Raw genomic sequence first — 21890 nt, forward strand, 5'->3', positions numbered from 1 at the left:
TTCCTCTCCTGTTTTGTTCCCAAAGAAAATCAAATATGTTTTTTTCTAAGGAGAAATGTAGCTTTCCGTATATAAGACTATGTAATTTATTAATAAATATTACTCTCCAATATATACTTGTCCAGGGATGCTGCTCGTTTGCAGCTTTAGGTATAGCGTTTACACAAATATTTTCTCCTTCAAGGTTTTATTCTCTTTGAACCTGGGAAAGGAGGGGTTTTAATAACCCAGTGTGCAAGTCGTCATTCATCAGTTTGCCATGTGGAAGTGCAGCAGGTGTAGGGGCTCATGAATGTGGCCTAATAGGAATATTTGTGCTGCCAGGTGAATTCAGCTGTTCCTCTGCTCTATGAGTATGGGGCAGAGCTGTGGGTATATTAATTCTGAAGGACTGCAGGTAACAATCCAAAAAAGGAAATCAGGTAAAACCTACTTCTTAGATTTTTTTTTTATTTTTTATTTTTTTACTGTGTTGTGCTTCATAAACAGTGGCTTTTATTATTGCTGATATTCCATAAGATCTTACTCTCCTCTTGAAACAAGTGTGGGGCTTTTCCCTGTACAATCAACTGGGAAGGACTCGGTGCACTAAGGGCTGTGTGTTGTGCTTTGCAGATCCCATTCCTGGCAGAGGGCATCCGCATTCATGGTGAGAAGGTGACAGAGGCACTGAGGCCATTCCATGAGCGGATGGAGGCTTGCTTCAGGCAGCTGAAGGACAAAGTTGAGAAGCAGTATGGTGTCCGAGCTGTGGTAAGTCGCCTGCCAACATCACGCTTCCAACAGGTTGGGCATTTCTCTGCACTGTAGGCAACTTTGAATTACTCTGTCATTGTTTTCACTGATGAAAAAAGCAGTGTTGATGCAGCTGTGGGATGACCTCATTGCAGCCATCCAGTACCTAAAGGGAGCCTATAAACAGGAGGGGAGTCAACTCTTCGAAAGGGTAGATAACAGCAGGACAAGGGGAAATGTTTTTAAATTGAGGGAGGGAAGATTTCGGTTGGATGTCAGGGGGAAGTTCTTCTATGAGAGCGGTGAGGTGCTGGAACAGCTGCCCAGAGAGGCTGTGGATGCCCCGTCCATCCCTGGAGGTGTTGAAGGCCAGGTTGGATGGGGCCCTGGGCAGCCTGGGCTGCTATGAAATGTGGAGGCTGGTGGCCCTGCATGTGGCAGGGGGGTTGGAACTCCTTGAGGTCCCTTCCAACCCTGGCCATTCTGTGATTTAGTTCCTTTCCGGATGTAGAACCATACAGGCCTGCAGTGATGTGCAGCCTGCATCTTGGATTTTCACACACCTGACACTACCCTAAGTGTAGGCAGGCAATAGATAGCTGCTCCTCTTGAAGGTGTAGTGGTGCTGGAGTTGATCCTTTTGTCATTCCAACAAGTGATTTTCAGTTTCTGCTTCATTTTAAGTCAGTGAAAAGAACTTGGTGGTGTTTCCAATGATTTGTTGTTTCACTTTTGATCGTTATCCATAGAGAAAGAAGGCCAAAAGCCAGCATACAGCTTCCTAATTGAGAAAGTAATTGACAGTTCTGTCAAAGGTCACACAGATTGCATGCTGTTGTATGAATCAGTTTGAACGAACAGGACCCAAGAAGCAAATGGCTAGAGTTGCTCTAGGTCTGAGTGCAGAGCTCTGTCCTAACAGTGCACTGAAGACCGCTGGACTTAGTTTTATCTTCACCTAATGGAAGAACTGACAATGTCTCCTCCAGAGATTGATTTCACTTTTTCTATAGCAATGACTTCTTTTATAACAGGACCCCTGAGATCTTACGTGGAGCTTGCCAGCCTTTACAGTGTCCTTCTACGTGCTGCTCCATTAATAGTCCTTTAGATCACTTCTTCCTAATACGCTTAGGTAGAGAAAAGATCAAATAATCATTTATTCCCTAGGAGAACAGAACTAATTGACATTAATGATACTTGCATGTCAGTCACTTCAGCAGTACACATTTACATCATCAGGCAGATGACTGGAAATTCATACACAGGTGGTGTTATCTTCCTCATTTCGCTCTGCCCACCAGTAAGAATCGTCAGGATTGATGGAGCTTCATCGCTTCTGTCTTCTTTGTATAATGTCAATTTGCCAGTAGTTGACAGGGTGGAAAATCTACCTGTAGTTAAACAGCGTAGATTTGTATTTGTTGACTGAAAGAGTTCAATTATTTTATGCATATATCAGTTATTAATGACTAACAAAGCTTGTATAAATATTCAGAACTCTGAAATTGTCTGCATGAAAAAAATAAACCTTCCATATATTTTCTTCTTCACCTGAACGTCACTCCGTCAACTGGCTCTCTTGACTTAAAGCTCCTCTTACCGGTGTGGTTGGGTTGGAAAAAACTTCATCTAGCATTTTCTTTGGGATTGATCTCCTTGTTGTTAAGCATAATGCATAATTAACGTAAGGTGGAAGTAAAACCATTGAACTTTTCTGCATTACTTTTGAAGCCAGATGCCAGCTACACCGTGACTTAAAAACTAAACTCACATCTCTCATATATTGCTTTGTTGTAGCCTTCCAGCCTAGATGACAGACGAGGCAGTCGGCCAAGGTCCATGGTGAGGTCTTTCACGATGCCATCGTCTTCCAGACCGCTGTCAGTGGCCTCAGTATCATCCATCTCCTCAGACAGCACTCCTTCTCGGCCGGGCTCAGATGGGTGCGTAAGGAGCGACCGTGCAGGGCTGTGTCTTGTAAAGCAAGATTTGGTGTGCAAATCTTAGGGCTTTAGGATTGTCACCACCCCACAGGCAAAATGCCAACAGAAAAAGATAGAAATGTTTATCTCAAAATATGTTCTTTTTTTTTTATTTAACAAAAATAAATGTAATGCTGCTTCTTGTACTCTTTCAAACAAAGCCCTCTAAGCATTCAACACAAATCACCAACAGAACAGGAGATAAGTTATCTCGTTTTGAACTATTGCAAGTATAATTGTTTGGAACCGATCGCTTGCAAAGTACGTGATGAGATGAGCTCAGCCAGTCTTGTAGCAGTAAACAGGTGGGGCTCAGAAGAAGGAAGGGATTAGCTGCCTGCTCAGTCATTTCTTCTCACCCATGCTGCCAGAGGGAAAGCTGCTTATGGCAAGATTGTACTTCAAGAGTTATCAAGATATTTCACATGAGAACTGGGAATTCTGTTGATAAGCCCTGTCTCGCAGTCACATCCCTCAAAAGAAATAATCTGTTTTCTTCCTGGGCTTTCCACTCAGCCTCAGAACTTCCTTCTCTCTCCTCCTCCCCCCAGCCTTATTCACAATCCAGAAACTCAATATTTGATCGAGGCAGCAGTGTTGTAAAAGCCTCCTGAAGGGCTACTAACTTGCAGAGATGTGCTAGAAATGCCAGTGCCCCTCGTGCACCTTCAGAGGAAGTTATTACCTGACTAGAGAGTAAAAGCATCAAGTAAAATTAAGTACAGCGCCAAAGGACCAACATGATACTTACCTTGATTACAAACAGTTTATGTACACATTGGGAATGAACTGCAAACAGAGTGAGGTTCAGATCTCATTACATTACCCTCTGTAACACATGCACAGTGAATCATGTTTATATAAGCGTAGGACAGCAGAGCCAGTAATGCATTTTCACTAATTCAGCTATGGAAGTTGCCTTGTTGGAATTTCAGCATGCCTGCCTGCCATCCCATGTTACTGGGCAACTTCATCTTATTTCAGAAGGAAATGATTTTTTCCTCTTCTGTTCTTCATCTTCAGTTCTTTCCCTTCCTGCCTCTTTCTCTTTTTCCCTTGAAAATCATTACCTTTCTTTCCCTACTGAATGCTGCTTTTTAATTTCTGCATCTCCATGCCAGCTTAAGTAGGTGTCAGTTATGAGATTTTGAGGATCTAGTGAGTCCACTCAATACGTGCATAAGATCAAAACTCATATGGATCACAGCGCAGCTCAGCTCAGCTCCTGCTCTGAGCCCCTGGGCTGTGCAGCTGTAATACATGTAGAGAAGACTTGGCTAACAAAGATCATCACTTAGAAGACATGAAAAAGTGCTCATTTGCTTGATCAGTGGAGCAGGAGAAGAAAAACCATCAGATTTAAGTAACATAATGGAAGAGCTCTAAAATGCAAATGACAACAAGAATGCTGTGGGTAGTTTGTCACTCCTCACTTGGAAGGAGTTATGTGGTGTCCCTATCCAAATTGATTGGGTTTATAGTCATGTGGCCTTTCCTACTTTCTGTTGGCCCACTCTTCAAGATACATTCTTCCTAGATTGGAGATAGAGCTAAGAAAAGCAATTAAAAATGGAGCTGACAGTGCCTTGCCCAAATCACCCACCCAACTTGTATTTTATGCCATCTCCCAGCTGGCCCAGATTTCAGAGCCTTTTAACAATAAGAACTCAAAGCAGACGTTGACATAGTATGTGTTTTACAACTCCCAACTCTACGTATAAATAAACCTCTTACTTTAAAGAGAGACCTTTGGTTTAACCACTGCTCAGAGTGGGACTGCTGAAGCACATTTGCAGGCACTCACAGCACCAGCTGGGCAAAGGGGAGTCCCACCCCACCTGAGTGTTTTGAAAGGTCTCATGTACTTCCAGTATGAGCATGGCATGCTGGCCCATTTTTGTCACTGATACACAGCGTACAAATAATTAATAGTACTAATAATAGTAATGCCTAGAAGGGAAGCAATTAATCATTGTGTGAAGAGTGGCAATTCTTCTTGTAAACCTGCAAGCTGCCCGCAAGGCAGGGGCACACGTGGGTGGCTGTCACTGCAATCCAGCACTGCAGGAACAGCCTGGGTGCGCAGTTCAGGTGGCTAAAATAACTGCACTGTGCTGGGATGCCTGCACTCTCATCCACGTTTGCCACTGATGTGCTTTGCAGCCCTGGGTAAGTTGTTCCCATTCCTTTTCTCTGTCTGTAAAACGGGACAGAAGGTATTTTTTAGAGTGCTTTGATGCTGTGAGATAAGGAGCTTTGTTTAACAGCTAAGCTTGCCAGTTTTTTCTCCCAGCTCCTATGATTTTGGTTATAGGAACAGTGACTTGGGAGGCTGTTGCCACAGATTCTGCTTTCAGCATGAAATGGAACTGGAAAACATAACACTGAAAGTTGTAGCAACACCACCACCACCAAACCTGTCCCCATGCAACACAATGCAGGATGCTTTGCTGCTGGGTGTCACCGTAGTGAAGGTGATGGAAAGAGCATCCCTGCAGGTTGTCTGAAACGTGAACCCTCCAGTACTTCACAGTTGGCCTTCACGTGTGTGTCGTCAGGGCACCCCACCTGCTACTCCAGTATTAATCACAGAACTGCTCACGTTGGAAAAGACCTTAGAGATCATCGAGTCCAACCACAACCTAACCATGCTACCCTGACTAACAGCCCTCTGCTAAATCACGTCCCTGAGCATCACACCCAGTTGGTTGTTGAACACATCCAGGGATGGTGACTCAACCACCTCCCTGGGGAGCCTATTCCAGTGCTTGACACCCTTTCTGTAACAAAGTTTTTCCTGATATAAATTAATAAGTAGCAAGTTTTTAAAAGTTTTAAATTTTCCTTGGTTGTTGTTGTTAAGATTTTTTTTCTGATGTGATAATTTGTGGTGTGCTCTTAAAATCCGTTGGTGTAACTTCAACTGGGTTGTGTTTTTAGTACTGTGGTTAGTTAATGTGAATTTTAAAACGCTTTAGCTAAGAATATTTTAGCTAGTTAAGAGCAGAATGTCTCTTTGCCTTTTATTGAAACTAGTCTTTAAAAGTCGAGATAAAAGAAAGCTCCCTTCAAACTACTGAGCAAAAAATTAGCTGAAAAGAGCTCCAGTGTGATTTAGAATATTCTTTCACTATAATATAAAAACTATTAAAAAAAATAATAATAAGTTTTACCTGAAGAATTCATGAAGCCCCTAAGGATTTTCTTTTTCTCTGAGGAGAAGAAGTCGTATATGGTAGAGATTGCAGAGATGGTGGAGGTGGCATGTCAGCCTTGCGTGTGTTTGCACACTTGGAGCACACGGCTGCAGGTGTGGAGCAGCCACTGCTTAGAAAGTGAGCTGGCTCCTCCTGACTGTCTGCATCATCACTGCTAAGAAAATTCTCTGTAATGTCAGAGGGTGGTGAGGCACTGGAACAGGTTGCCCAAGGAGGCTGGGATGCCCCATCCCTGCAGGCATTCAAGGCCAGGCTGGATGTGGCTCTGGGCAGCCTGGGCTGCTGGTTGGTGACCTGCACACAGCAGGGGGTTGGAACTGGATGAGCACTGTGCTCCTTTCCAACCCAGGCCATTCTATGATTCCATGATGTCGTCCCATCGGTGTGTGCTGTAGGTGAGTCTATCTGTGCATACTTCTGTCAATATATATCCTAACAGTCTTTTATTACAGACAGGAATGGTTATTGTTTCTGTAATTACACCTCTATATTTCATACTTCAATGCAGTGAATGGTGTGATGCTTTTTGCTCTTCCATGAAAACAGGCTGTAATTTGGATGAGTTACAAGCATTAGAAAGCTTTTTGTGTTGTGCATGTTCTCACTACATCACTGCAAAACAGTGTCTCAAATGTTAACCTTCTTCTAGGGAATAAAAATATCTCTAAGAACAACAACAACAAAATGTCTATGAGGAATTTAAGGCCCTGGCTCTTTAAATAATTTTTTACTTTAAAATTTACTTTTTTAAAATTTATATTTAAATTTAAATGCTTAAAAAAGAAAGTAAAATAACTCTTTAAAGCTATTTGTAAACATGCAGATTGCCCAAGGAGCTCAGGTGATAACAGTGGTCTTTCCACCCTTCCTTGCACAGTGCTGGTCTCCGTGCCACCATGCATATCATGGGCGTGCTGAATTAGAAGCTCATTTTCATACAGACCTCATACAGAGGAACTCAGGAGTTTGTGTCCCTGTGAAATAGTAAATATACCACAGAGCAGGGAAATTGGTGTTACTGGTCTTGGAGCAGCTCTGCGGTCAATTGCAAACGCAGCCGGTTATGATGTTATGACCTTCTGCCCACATCTTTTCTCTCAGCAGAGGTTTACTGGATTAGGGAATCATCTTTAACCAAAGTGAGACTGCAGGGACTATGAAAATTAAAATGAGTTTTTTTGTAAATAGCGTTTTATTGATCTAAGCTGCAATTTTCCTCAGGTTTGTGCTTGAGCCCCTCCTGCCAAAAAAGATGCATTCCAGATCTCAAGATAAATTGGACAAGGATGACCTAGATAAAGATAAGAAAGAAAAGAAGAAGGAGAAAAGGAACAGCAAGCATCAGGAAATATTTGATAAAGAATTTAAGTCTACTGATATTTCTCTGCAGCAGTCTGAAGCAGTGATCCTCTCAGAAACGGTAACTTTAACACATAATGCTGTACCCAATACTAAGCAGTCCTTTCTGGTTTTAAGTTAAAATGTTGATGTTTGCAATCTAGTTTTAATTTAGTTTTAATGTTTAAACAAAAAATATCTCTAATGGAATGTGCTATGAGGTTAATGTATTTGGTAATGAATCAAACATACAGATTTTATTTACAGAGTGAAAAAAATACATAGTATCCTTTATGAAAATCTTCCCAAAAGCTATATATGACCATTTAGTAAAAGGAAAGGAGGTAAAGTAAAATAATGCTACCATTTTAGCAGCCTTTTGAATTTATGTTTCCCAGTAGATTGTGATGGGTTTTCTCATCTTTCAGCCGACCACTGCAAGATGGTTTTTGGTGGAAATGTTACAAGGTCATTTCGTGCATGGAATTACGTGCTCTGGGAAAGCTATTTTAAGCAGAAAATCGTAAGCAGTTCCACCGGTAGCTGTGTATAAGTATATTAACTACAGGGCATATCTCTTTTAAGCCCTCTCTTCTTGGCGTATATTTAATTCACTGAAACTATCCTGAAGGCTTAGGTAACTTTAGAAGTTTTAGTTCTGAAATGTAAAGCAAGTCTGCTCTAAGCTGGAGCAAGATTTCGTGAACCACCCGTAACCTCTGAATCTCTGCCTGGACACCTCTTTGGAGGCCAATAGTTTAAAACGTGCCCTCAAGAAATGAATGTAATGCTCTTTTAAAGACTTGCACATGTACTTGTAGAGCCAACTTTTGATTCCTCAGAGTCTTTCGTTGGGGGGCTCTGTCATTTAGATTGGGGACACTTTCTCTGTTCCCACGAATACTGGATCCTCTGAGTCTGTCTGCTTGGTTTTTGTAATTGAGTGTTGCTTATAAGTTCAGTCAGCTCTGTATTTTCTGGATTTACTCTTTCTTTTTCATCCAGAGATGATCTCATCTCTCAGATAGATGTCCTGACATCACAGAAGATTACAGTCTGATTCTGTTAGATATGGCCATAGGCCCTCTACTAGCTTAGCAGAACTTCATAAAAACCCTGTGAATCCCACAGGCTTTTCACCCAAACCTCCTTGAAATCAGTGAGAATTTTCCCATTGACCTCTGTAAATTCTGCATCAGTCCTTTTGCTTAAACGGCTATTGCTGCTTCCACTGCCAGCCAGATGAGTATTGTTTTCAGAGAGCAAATGCATTTTCCATCAGTTTCCATAAGTCTTTTTGACACAATGTGTTCTACTCTGGAGATATTAGGCACATTGGATATAGGCATATTTTGACTAAACCTGGACATTGAAGGGGAGTCAGCTTTTCACAAGGTGGATAATGGCAGGACAAGGGGAAATGGATTTAAGTTGAAGGAGGGAAGATTTAGGTTGGATATCGGGGAAGTTCTTTGCAGAGAGAGTGGTGAGGTGCTGGAACAGCTGCCCAGAGAGGCTGGGATGCCCCGTCCATCCATGGAGGTGTTCAAGGCCAGGTTGGATGGGGCCCTGGGCAGCCTGGTATTAAATGGGGAGGTTGGTGGCCTTGCCTGCAGTGGGTGGGTTAGAGCTTCATGATCCTTGAGATCCCTTCCCACCCAAGCCACTCTGTGATTGCAGCACCAGTGCACTTGTTCCCCCCAGATCCCTGAACAGACATGAGGTTGTGGGAGAACTCAAGCCACAATAGAAGAAACTTTTATTTTGAAACAGCTCAGTTGGATGTGCACAGATCCAAGAGGCCAGATGGGAGGCGTTCAAGGGTGGTGAAAAAACCAGCTGATGTCACTGCAAGATCACTGTCATCTCTGAAAAAAATCTCAGACCCTTGCCACAGAGCATCCCTCCTGGAAGCCATTTCCAAGCACATGAAAGACAAGAATGTGGTTGGAAGCAACCAGCCTCTGTTCACCAAGGGCTGGTTCATTTTCTTAGGATCATAGAATATCCTGAGTTGGAAGGGTCTTACGAGGCTCACTGAGCACGACTCCTTGCTTCACAGACACTTGCCCTCTTACATCTTCTAACTACTGCCATTCACTGCCAGTTTCAGTGAATGAAGCTTATCCCTCCTGCCTCTTGGAATTCATATTCCTGTATGCATCCATACTCATTTTAACTCTTCATTGGCCACGCTGCAAATGCTACAAGAACCTTTGTAATCACCGGACTTCAGCATCATGAAAGGAAAGTAATGCAGTGTTCCTGGAGCAGTGTCTGTTGGAGGCAGAGAAGATCTCGAAAACTGGGGAGGGGATCATGGTAGCCCTTCAATGCATGCTCCAGTTTGTTGTCTGAGGAAAAAATTGGGCAAAGTCCAATATGAGTTTTCCTCTCCTTCTCTAGTCAAGAGCTTTCAGTGCATGACTGCAGTTTTCCCTTGATTATAAAGATGAAGGGAAATTAGATGCCATAATTAGTTACTCACAGTTACTTTGAGTTGCTTGAAATCCACAGACGAGTAATATGAACCGGAGTTCTTATTACTCTTTCAGTGTCTGCAGACTAGAAGAGTTTCAAAATGACCACGTCAAATTTTAATGGGCGTCAATGTGGCTCATTTTCTCTAGAGTGGGAGACAGAAGAAACTCTCTTTTGAGATTAGTTTACAGTGATTGGACAATTCCCATTGCTGTCTTCAGGAATTTTTGAACGGTGATGTTAAGTAATTTAAAGATAAAATTTGTCTGCTGTTAAAATTGTAGCACTCAGGAGAGAGATGTCCCCTCTTAATAATATAGAGGGGAAATCATTATCTTTTATGTGTAAGAACTCAAATTTTCCCTTGTTGTACTTCAGTGAGCTGTGCTTTGTGCAAGTTCCCTTGCACTTGGGTAGAAGAATTCCAGCCAGCTTGGATTTCTCAGTGCCAGCTCACACAAAACCCTTATTTTTCCTGCAGCAGAGGAGGAGGCTCATGAGGCAGTCACCCCATGTGCTGAGTTCAGCAGGGCTCTTCCCACGTGTCACCCAACATTGCCATCATCAAGTGATGGGTGATGTAAGATAGCTTGGGGTGATGCTGAAGAATGCATATCCACCTGGGAGAACTGCACTCAGTATTGACACAGCTGAAGCAAAGTAAATGAGAACCTTTTGTGGATTTGGATGTGGAATTTATCAAAACAATCAGCTGCGCTCTTCAGTATGGAAATGTCTAATGCCATGAGTAATTCTATCACTACGGTGGACCTTCTTTTGTAGGTACTATTTTTTTTCCAGTTAAATGAATCTTCAAGGAAGAGCATAAGAAGATTCTACAATTGTGCAGAATTACCTCATCGAGCTGTTACGTTTTCCTAAAAAAGCAGCATTTGGAGCCGTTTTGTCTAGTCATGTGGCTTAAATACTTTTTTTCAAATTCTCTGTGCTTGGAATGAATTTTCTGACTGATCAAAACCCAAACCCTAATTACAGAGATCTTGTAGTACTCTGATCTTATCAGAAGATAAATTAAACGCCTTTGGTATGTGAAGATCATCAGTAATGTCTTTATAGTTTTCTAGAGATTTATATCTTCTTTTAAGTATCACATGAACTTCTTTAACATAAATTCTCTTTGTTAGTTCTTTGATTCTGCAGGCTGATAACAAATATAACACTGAAGCCAGGTATTTAACAGACTACTTGAAAGCTTATGTTTGTAATCAGAATAATGGGCTATACCTTTATTGATTTAGTGACATCTAACATTGCTCACCATTGATCTTGCTTTTGTTAGACTGAAGGAAAAAAAAAAAAAAAGAAAGAATTAGCAATGGGTTCATTATGGATTAGTTGTCTCCAAAGAGTTCATATTCCCTAGCAGAACCATAAACCTTGAAGAGGAGAGCCAAGCTGGTCAGTCTCATACAAGTTAAAATTTATTTTAGATAAGTATCATAGAATCACAGAATGGCTTGGGTTGGAAGGATCACGAATCTCCAACCCCCTGCCACGTGCAGGGCCACCAACCTCCACATCTAACACCAGACCAGGCTGCCCAGGTCCCCATCCAGCCTGGCCTTGAACAAGGGATGGAGCATCCACAGCCTCTCTGGGCAGCCTGTGCCAGCACCTCACCATAGACATAAAGCAAGTTAACCTGTAAACTTGATTTTGTGTTTTACTATATTTTATTTTTTTTCTTGTTTCTTGTATTGCAGGTTTCCTGATCAGCTAGTACGTTTTTCTTAGTTGCTTTTCTATAATTTTATACTTCTGAGAAAGCAATTACCATGCTTATTGATTCCACTAAAAATTCTGAAAACAGAAAGTACTGCAGTGCTCTTCTCCTTCACTGTTGTCAGGGGTGGAATGACAAAATCATTCAAAAAGAATGAATTTCTGCTTGCAGTTTCCATTTTGCCCTAATGCTGCACCTTGGCCATACTTCCCACCTTAACTTCAAGCTTCTGCTTCATTTTCTGTGATCTTCTGAAAAATGTTCCTTTCCTCACTGTGATTACTGAAAATATTGGGGCCAGTGGATGGGTAGGAAAAAGTAGAGCTCAGAATTAAAAGGAACCGATGTAATAAAAATACAGGGTAAGGTTACAGGTATCATTTCAGGGTTTCTGATGGGAAAATTTAAATGTTTTGTGAAATGGTATATTCCAGGGAATTAAATATAGGCACAAACCTGCACAATAAAAAGACTGGGTGGATAATGTCTTCCTCAGGAGAATCTGTGCATGCAAACTATTAGGGAGAGAGGTTTTTAAACGAAAGTAGAGCCATGTGAGGAGAAAGAAGAGATTGTGAACGATCATATGTGTGAGTATGTAGACTTACTTACCTGTAACATGTCAAGCAAGTATACTGGGAGTTGGATCTTCAGAAAGATATGCCAGGCTCCAGGAAGGGGCATGCATTAAGTCTCATTGTGATACCTGGGGAGATTGTAAGAGCATTTGGAGCTATAAAATACTGCATTAAATCAGAAATATTGCATGTTTTCATTGCTGTGTTACTGTTTAGGAAGCAGTGGCAAAATGCAGCTATCACAGTCTGCTGCTCAGTAACGATATGTATTCCTTTCCTGCCTAACACTGATGAGCTGCGGTGTTACTGGCAGGTGGGTGCCTATATGTGTGCCGTGCTGCAGTGAAACTACTGGGATTTTCATTTTTTGTCCCTCTGCAGATCAGCCCACTGAGACCACAGAGACCAAAAAGCCAGGTCCTCAACGTCATGTCAAGCGAAAGGCGTTTCTCCGTCTCCCCTTCGCCTTCCAGCTCCCAAGTGACACCACCTCCCATAACTCCACGGACAAAACTCTCTTTCAGCATACAGTCCAGTAAGTCTTTAATTAAATTTTATTTTCCTAGAATATTTTCTTGCCCTTGGGGAATTGCGTTTCCTGAGCATCACATTGAGCATCACATGTGGGGTGAGTTCTTCCACTTATTCTTTCTGCCATCACCATGGAACGTGGCACGCAGGAGCAAGGACAGCTTAGCTCTTACCCTCTTGGTCCTTGCATTTGTTGCCAACAAAAGTTATTTAAGCATTTTATAAAAGAAAAACGATTGCATTGAAAATGTTTTTTTTCACTTTCGATTAATAATTAAAAATTACTTGTCTATTTAATAGTTGTCAGAAATCAGTGTTGGGCTCAATTCTGTATTGGATTTTTGATATTTTATAGCATAAAATTAGAAAAATAGCCTTCTGATATAATTGTACCTTTAAGGAGCGTTTATTTACTATTTAGTAAGTGGAAGCCAAGAGAAATAAAGGTCTTTTCTAATGCTTTGGGTTTTTTTTTGACCTTGACATCTATCACTTAGGTTCTTTGTAAAAGATCATACATTAGCTTCCACACTCAGGAAACCCTGTGGCAAATCTGAGTGTAATGTAACACATATTTCTTTCATAGTGTTGTTCTCCAAAAACTGAGTCTCAGAGTTTTCTTTTGCTGGCCTGTGAAAAATGAATTATCTTTTTGGTATGGGTACCCAAATCCTAGTGCAACAGGCTAAATGTCAGCAAAGAGGAGAATAGATGAAAAGAAGAAAAAGTTTCTTACTCCACGAAGATCATTTTGTCTTACTTGCTTTTCTGACACTTAAATCCTTTTCTCTTAAATAAGAAATGTTTTGGGAAGTTCTTGTTGCCAACTGCAGATGGATGTCCTGTGAGCAGGAATGTATTTGTTCCACACACCTATAGCAACAGAACTGTCCTCTACATGGCACCTGGCTTTGCTTAAATGATTTGAAACTGTTGGTTACAAAGAAGGAGGGGTCAGCAGATGGAAATCGGTGCAACCTTTGCTTAGCCAAACACCCCAAGCAGCCGTTTGCATAATTCTCCTTTCTTTATATCCTTGATAGCTGAAAACTATTGGTAAACTAAAAACTGGAAATGCAGATAATTAAAGTACATACATTCCTGCAAAAATAATAATAATAATAATTCTTTGGATGAGATTGTTTCTTTTTATACATAATTTATTAAAGCCAACTTAATTTTAAAAAAGTATCTGAAACTTTTGTGTGTGTTTGAGAATATTTGCATCTATTTACTTGAGTTTTAGATGCATTACATAAAATAAGTTTAGTTACTGCTAAGTACATGAGACTTGTCCATAGTTGACTGAGGAGTTACAGCGATGAAATTATGTGGAATTCCCAGGATAAAAAAGTTCCTTGGTGCACAAATTGTCTAAAAGCAGTTAATGGGTTGCTAAGTGATATTGCTTGCTTGTTAGCAGACAGTTTAGGAGAATGGAGTGTAAAATTTGATCATTAGGTTAAGATGAAAAGAAGTCATCCAGCTGATCTCCTGCCAGCTCAAAGAGATTCTCAGTGGCAATTGTCCAGTAAAGAATAAATATTCAGACCATAGCAGTCTGAAAGGCCTTGAATAATGAGAGCAAAACAGAAAGGATGAGTAAGAAGTTGTAGAAGGAGAATTAACAGGTTTTGAGCAAGTAGATCCTCCTAAAGCTTAACAGTGAAAATTACTGATGTTTGTGTTCAAGGCTTTTTTTCTGCAGTAGGCTGGGTGACTTCTGGATTTCATTAAACTGTGTGAGAAGTTGGCTCCTCAGGCTATTTTTATTTTCATAGGATCATAGAATCATAGAATGGCTTGGGTTGGAAGGGACACCAAGGATCATCAAGTTCCAAGCCCACTGACAGACAGGGCCACCAACCTCCAGATCCAGAACTAGACCGGGTTGCCCAGAGCTTCATCTAACCTGACCTTGAACACCTCTAGGGATGGAACATCCACAGCCTTCTCTGTTCCAGCACCTCACCACTCTCACAGTAAAGAATTTCCCCCTGACATCCAATCTAAACTCTCCTTGAGCTTAAAACCATCCCCCCTTGTCTTATCACTATCTACAAAAGTAAAAAGTGCTGTTTCCTCTGCAGCTTATGAAAGCATTGCTCACTTGTCTTTCCATGGGTCTTCCAAATGGAAAAGATCTGGAAGAGTATTTATCCCTACGAAGGAAAGGGTTGATCGAGCACCTAACAAAATTAGTCTTACAGTCCTGTTGGTAGCACCCATTAGTCTTCATGCATTGATAGAGATGAAGTTAGCAGTAGCATCAAGATGAAGTATTCAGAGCAGTTAAATCTGGCTACTAATAGAATGGAAGAGTGGATTTCTGTGTGTCTGTGGGTAACAGCATGTGGTTATGTTGATGTTCAACCTCCTCCCAGGGAGACCTAGAAACAGGACTTGTTTACAGTACGTGCCCAAGGAAAGATTCCCTCTGGGAACCAGAATCTGAGGTTCTGGTAAAGTTACAACTCTAAAGAAAATGCCATTTTTGAAACATCTCCCAGTGCTATCCTAAAAGGCATGGGGGGAAAAAAAAGCACCAAAAAGAAGTACATGCATACAGATGTACATACATGTGGAGCTGTAGATGAGACATAGCACAGTCGAGGAGCCTTTTTTCCTGTGTGGTGTATGTCCTTAAAAGTCTGTGACCTGACACACAGCGTGGCTGGGAAGTGCATGCAAAATGATTGGGGAAGTTCATTGGCAGCATCAATATATAATTAGAAATAGGCTGTGTTGCGATGCAGTTCTGTTCTAGTGATGTGAGCTAGTCAAAGTGGAGTCTGATGGATGTGCATAAAAGGAAGTATTGTTAATACTGGAATGGCTGAGGAGTGGAGAAATCCTCTGTGTAGGAAAAGAAGGATGAGAAACAGAAGCAGTGGAAAAAGAGATGAGAAATGCTGGAGGACGAACACCACTGTTCAACCTGATGTAGGAGAAACCTCTGAAAGTTTGAAGTCCCAGGATGGAAAATGTTCTTGTTCCTGATGTAGTGAAAGTCTGAGTGAAAGGAAGGGTGAAAATTACAGTTTTTAGTGACAAATCAATACAGCCTTACTGTTAAATTGTCTTGGTGAGAGTCCGTGTTAGAGAATAATAAAAGGGCACTTTTTATAAGGTATCAATAGAAATCTTGCAATAAAAAATATCTGAATACCACCATCCTCCAGTGGTTTTACAAATCATTCCAGTAAAATAAAAATAATATTTTCTTCATCCCTCAAATGAAAACGCTCGCACTAATTGATCAAAAAATAAATAAAGTTTCTTATCTCCTAGAGCTCGCAGTGGGTTTTGCTTGCGTTCAAATGACTGAATTACCCTGCAATACACCGTGGGTGGATTTCTACACAGGAACATATGTATCACTCAGGCTTCAATAAACTTTATCATCCCTCAGGCTGTTCCCCTTTACAGCAGCACGTACCTGCTAGGATTTATCTGCTAAGAAAAGGGAATTTTCTACCCGGCAAACAGTACTAATAAATGTTTTGTGCCTTTTCTTGCATGCGTTTATTTACTCAACAACTAATGACTGCTCATTTATTATAGTTACCTGGAGTTCAAATTTTTTTGAGAGAGATGTAGTTAATTATAGGCTTTCATTTGTGCATTTTGTTAACAAGAAGCTTTTATTTTACTGTTGGAAAGTAAATAAAGCTTAGCTCAATTATTCTTTCACTGCACTTACCAAACTTCTGTTGTTAATTAAAATAAAATGTGTAAGTGCAGAGCTTACAGCTGAGAAAGTTATATTTGCCGAGTTATGTATATTTTGGTGTGACATCCAAATGGAAATCTGTTGTCATTTTTTGTTAAAGAGGGAATTGTTTAAGTATTTTGAGTGGACCCTAAAAATTAGCCCAGCCTGACTCCACACCGCATACATCCCCCTGATAGGGCACTTGGTTCACTTGTTCTTTTTTCGTTTGAAATCCCTCATTTCATGAACTGAAGATAATTATAGACGCAACAAAGAGCAGAGGAAGATATTGCCTGTGCAACATTATCACAGAATCACAGGATGGCCAGGGTTGGAAGGGACCTCAAGGATCATCAAGCTCCAACCCCCTGCCACATGCAGGGCCACCAACCTCCACATTTAGTACTGGACCAGGCTGTCCAAGGCTCCATCCAAGAGTCCATAGAGTTGGAAGGGACCTTGGAAGACCACCTAGTCCAACTCCCTGCAATGAACAGGACACCAGAACTAAATCAGACTGCCCAGGGCCTGATTCAGCCTTGCCTTGAGAGTCTCCAGGGACAGGGCATCCAAAACATCATTTTCCTTTTATCAGTGCTGTAACAATAGGCATAGTTGGGATCTTTGGAGTCTGCACAGTTATTGAGATGTTCACCAGATGGTGATTTTTGCAGATCTGGAGCTGAACGGCATGTCTGGTGCGGACCTGGCAGACATCCCTCCTCCTCTGCCTCTCAAAGGAAGCATGGCCGACTATGGGAATCTCATGGAAAGTCAAGACTTGATCAGTCCGACAACATCCCCCCCTGCTCATCAAAGGGTGAGTCACGGAGACAACGATTTTCTGCCATTTTCTTTGCTTTGTTACTTTTAACAGCTCACAAAGTGTAACTCTGTGAGTAGACATCAGCAGAGCCAAAGGTTTCTGCAGCTGCAAACAGCTGTTGGGAGGAGGAAGGAGCGATGTTGCTCGTTGGGGCTGATTTGAAGCAAGGTTGGGTTCATTCTGCTGGAGAAGATTCAGCAAAATGTCCTTAGATATGTTGGTAAGGGAGCTTAAACTGACAGGATATAGTCTCAGCAGCAAATTAGTTTTTATAGCCTTTCAATCCTGTCTCAGAGATGGAAATAAAATATGTACCTGACATCTTTCCCTTTTGGAGTTGTGTTTTGTCAGCATTCAATTGCCACTTGTTTCCTAGAGGCAAACATGACTTTCTTTGAGGAAAGAGCTCAGAAAAGTTCTTCCACATGAATATGGTTCTCAGCTTTCTGAACAAAATATGCTTTTTCAACGTAGTTTTCCTGCATCCTGGAAGCTTTTAGAAATATTCCAGTCTCTTTTCTGTGTAACAGAAAGTGTCACAGTGCATCGCAGTACACAAGTCTGGCTTTTTCCATGTTTAAAACTCTGTGTACTAGCAGGTATTTAGTATTTTCAGGCTAAATGGGGAAAAAGCAAGCACAGAAGTGACATCAGGAATGTAAGCAGTGTTACACAAAACACAGTGCTTTACTCATAGACCTCTATTTCTGTTTTCTCTTGTATAATGCCAAGCTCTCCCTCTTGCCCACTTCATTGGCTTCTCTATCAGGGTCTAGCTACTGCTTAACCTGGGTACAGACCTCTAAGTAGAAAATTATAGAAAGTACAGGATTTTTGTCTGAGGAATCAATCTTCATGAAGAAACTTAAGAAATTCAGATAAGGTTTCAGATTGGTTAAACTTCTTCCTTTATGAGTTTTTGGGTACACATTCATTTTGTGGGATACACTGGTAGGTTTCAGGTCATGGTAGTAGCTCAGGGTTGTAAACTTAAGTTCAGTTCTCAATTGGAAAGATGATACAATGAGATGATAAAATATGCATTGGAAATAAAATCCCAGTGGCTGGATTCTTTTCCTTTCCTAACAAGGCTATTTGAAAGGGCTTTTGTGCAGTGAAGAAATGCTAGATATTGACAGTACTGTTTGCAGGTGCCATTCTGTTGTGCTGCGCACACAGAGTTTCGAAGATTGGAAAATGAATCTAAAGCACATTTGTCACAAAGGCGTAGGTAATAGTGTTAGAATTAATTTTAGAAAAAGTTTCTCAGTCTGTTTTACTCTGCATGTTTATTTCATCAAGCTTATAGGGCAGAAGCTATAAAGAACATGAAGAAAACAAGTAGTGCTGGACTTGAAAGACCAGATGGGTAAATTCTTATAACTGCTGTGATTAAATCCCACTGGGCAGTTCTCAATGCCTTGTGTTTCAAATAACTACGTATTCCATAACGTTATGATTCTCTGCCCAGTAAACTGATGATCTTTTAAACTAGACTTAATTTTATCAGTGAAGAAAAATCAGTAAAAAACAAAACAAACAAACAAAAGAGAAGTGGTAGATAAGATTGTATTAGCAGCATTTGAATTAGATTTCTTTCTTTGCATAAGAAATTATTACGTGGTTTGCCATAGATGCCTTGCAGTCCACTAGGAGAAACACAAAAAAGCACTTTAGTGAACTGAAATGTGCACTGATAAATGCATCAAGAAATACTTAAAACTCCAGGCAAGAGTGTCACTTAATGCCTGAGATTGTAATCTTGGATTATTTGGGGTCTACTCTTAGCTTAGTCTATTTAAGTCTTTTATCTCAGTAATCATCTAATTATAATTATCAGATTGTCCTCTTATTCATTGCTAACTATGGTACCCTTATATACATTTTCTTGCACTGTATGATTTGTTCTGCTAAAAATGTTCTTAATAATATATGGGAACATAAAAAAGAAGCCTGCAACTCCTGCAAGGATTATTATTACATCAAGGGATTCCTCTAGGCACTTCTCATTCTTTATGGGTTCATCCATACCCTTGCATATAAATCAACTGCCTACTTAGTATTCACAGCAAAGAGGGAAACTCAAAGAAAATAGACAAAGCAGCTCTTAGATTTGTAATACCAGCTGTAACACATACTGAGCATCAGCTGGTGGTTTGGATGGGATGACCTCCATCAGCCCAGCAGCAGATGAAGGATGTGGTGAGGAGGGTTGAAATGGGGTGTGCAGTGGGGACCCAAAGAGGCTCAGTGGGGCTGACAGTGACAGCACTAAATACAGTGTGGACAAAGAGTTGAGGCTAGAAAACCAGCTGAAACTGTGAGAGCATCAGGCAGTTACGAGCAGTTGCTTCACTGTTTGTAACCATTTCTTCATTGACGTGAATCCTCAGGAGGCTGCCATCAGCTTTCTGAGAGGTCCCTTCTTTCTTTCCTAAATGCTTCCCTCTTGCTTGATTCCTCAGGGCAGCAGGGGCTGGTGCAGACTGCAGGGGAACTCGAGTCCCACCTGGGAACCCCAGTGCTGGTTAATGGTGGGCCAGGAATTGGAGCCAGGGCAGCTGCTAGCATTCTTCTTTGGAGAAGTTGGAAGGAGTGAAAGTAACAGACCCTCTGACCAAAGCCTTTCCATGATTTAGATTTGGAATAGATCATAGGAATAAATTCTTTACTGTAAGGGTGGTAAGGCACTGGGACAGGCTGTCCAGAGAAGCACTGGATTCTCTATCCTTGTCAGAGCCGAAGGCAGGTCTGGATGGAGCTTTGGGTGACTTGGTCTAGCGTGAGACCCATTGCAGGGGTTGAAACTGGATGATGGTTAAGATCCCTTCCAACCCAAGCCATTCTCTCATTCTGTGATCACGGAGTCATAGGATGAATCACAGACTCACAGAGTGAGTCCCAACAGCTACGTCAGACCGCCCATCCATCCAGCCTGGCCTTGAGCTCCTATAGGGATGGGGCACCCACACTTCTCTAGGCAGCCTGTACCAGGGCCTCACTGAATATAGAGTTTCTGCCTAACATTTAACTGAAGTCTCCCATCTTTTAATTTAAGGCCATTCTCACTTGTTCTGTCACTGTCAGATTGTGGTGGATAGAAGATGATGCATAGAAGTATATCAAACTATACCCAAGGATACCCAAAAGTTATTTTTCTTACAAAATTATCTTATGTGCTCACAAAAGAAGAAACAGTCAGTTTTGACTTGCCATCTGATAGTTACTTTTGGCTGCTGGAGATGAGAACCATTTCATGCCCATCCTCCAGTGGGATAGGCTGGAGTGCGGTGGGGTAAAGCTCTTGCCAAGGCAGGAGTCACTTTGTAATAAGTCTCAAAATCAATTCAGTGCCACTACTTGTTACAGGATTTTGAGTGAAAAATGTGTTGTTCTGCTGTCTGCCTGGAGGCACAGAGCCCATGATGTGTCCCTGAGCAGCACCCTTGATTTTGGTTCAGAGGTGGCCACGTCTCTGCCATCAGCATTACCTGGGATCAAGCTGCAGTTTTACGCTGGCCAATAGGCAGCACGTTGCTTTACAGCTCTCCCAGGACCCAGGCCTTCACTAAGAAATATTGTTTCAGTCTGGATCCTGAACCTAATTCTGGGAGTATTGCTCATAACTCTTGAGGTCTTTCTGTGTAAGGATTAGAATAAATAAACCATGCTTTTCAAAATCACGTTAGCTGGCATGGTCTGCAGTACCAACAGACCCCACACACAGAGTCGTGGTTTCACAGAGTATGGATTGTGTTCCCTGTGCTTTAACACCACTGCCGTGCAACGGGGGTACAGAGCCCCACGTCCCCAGCGGAGGGGGTGAGGGGGGTCCTGGCAGGGTCCTGCCAAACAAAGCAGCATGAGGAGCCCACATGGCTGATTCAGCTCCACGTCGCCTGTTGTGAGTGATGTGCCCCAAGGAAGGGATGCTCAGCAGGTGCCAGGGCCTCCGTCTGCAGAAGGACTCTTGGATGCTTTCAAGGCCAGGCTGGATGTGGCTCTGGGCAGCCTGGGCTGCTGGTTGGTGACCCTGCACATAGCAGGGGGTTGGAACTGGATGAGCACTGTGGGCCTTTTCAACCCAGGCCATTCTGTGATTCTTTGAATTGCTTTCTCCATCACAGGTGGGTTACGGCAGTGATTCAAAGTCAAATGAAACAGCAGTAGATGAAATACGACAGCAGAGTTTGAACACCCATTTTACGTTGTTACCTGTGGTATTTTCTGCAGAAGTCTGCTCTCAGAGTCAGTCAATTAACTTAAACTATCTATAATTCAGTTTAAATTAGTGGAGTTAATGTTGATTCTCCCTCAGCTAGCACATTATTACTCTTTCTTTTAGAATGGGAGTGTTATTCCTGCAAGAGCTTACATGGTGTTACTTCTCACTGCAGATGTTAAATAAGCAAGTTGCTGCTGTCAGGTGACTCAGCTCCATGCTGTATGCAGCGATGTCAGCACGAAGGAACTGTTTGGAAATCAGTATTTGAAAGGGTTTGCACAGCCCCCTGTTGCCTATTTACATCTTGTCTGTGCTGCCGATGGCCCGATTAGGTCTTTTATTCCTTCGAAGTAAAAGTGTCTTTGGTTGCTTTTCATAGCTCATCAGTAGTGATGGCCATTTGATTTCAAAGCAAAAGAGTTAGGCAGGAAGCAATCTCTGTCACAGCGCTGCAAGGACTGTCCGTGGGACTCAAATCTTCTTTATTGGTTTTATAACAATATTTTCTGATTAA

General features: G+C 41.6%; 1 protein-coding gene across 1 annotated transcript; it reads left to right on the forward strand.

The window, feature by feature from the left end:
- The first annotated feature begins 355 nt into the window (after positions 1-355).
- Positions 356-17214, forward strand: LOC104912081 (dedicator of cytokinesis protein 1-like). The gene is made up of 6 exons (XM_010714919.1): positions 356-397; positions 544-753; positions 2536-2681; positions 7160-7358; positions 12461-12614; positions 17000-17214. Exons 1-6 carry the CDS (start codon positions 356-358, stop codon positions 17197-17199), a joined length of 951 nt encoding a protein of 316 aa, XP_010713221.1. The 3' UTR covers positions 17200-17214.
- The last annotated feature ends 4676 nt before the right edge of the window (positions 17215-21890 follow it).

Source organism: Meleagris gallopavo, chromosome 8 (genome assembly GCF_000146605.3).
Source record: "Meleagris gallopavo isolate NT-WF06-2002-E0010 breed Aviagen turkey brand Nicholas breeding stock chromosome 8, Turkey_5.1, whole genome shotgun sequence".
Taxonomy (NCBI): domain Eukaryota; kingdom Metazoa; phylum Chordata; class Aves; order Galliformes; family Phasianidae; genus Meleagris; species Meleagris gallopavo.

Bases quoted from the DNA above. Each gene is read 5' to 3' on its own strand.
- LOC104912081 (XM_010714919.1), top strand. From the start codon at position 356: ATGGGGCAGAGCTGTGGGTATATTAATTCTGAAGGACTGCAG. The intron at 2,682-7,159 runs GTGCGTAAGGAG...AATTTTCCTCAG, and splicing joins TCTCGGCCGGGCTCAGATGG to GTTTGTGCTTGAGCCCCTCC. The intron at 7,359-12,460 runs GTAACTTTAACA...GTCCCTCTGCAG, and splicing joins CAGTGATCCTCTCAGAAACG to ATCAGCCCACTGAGACCACA.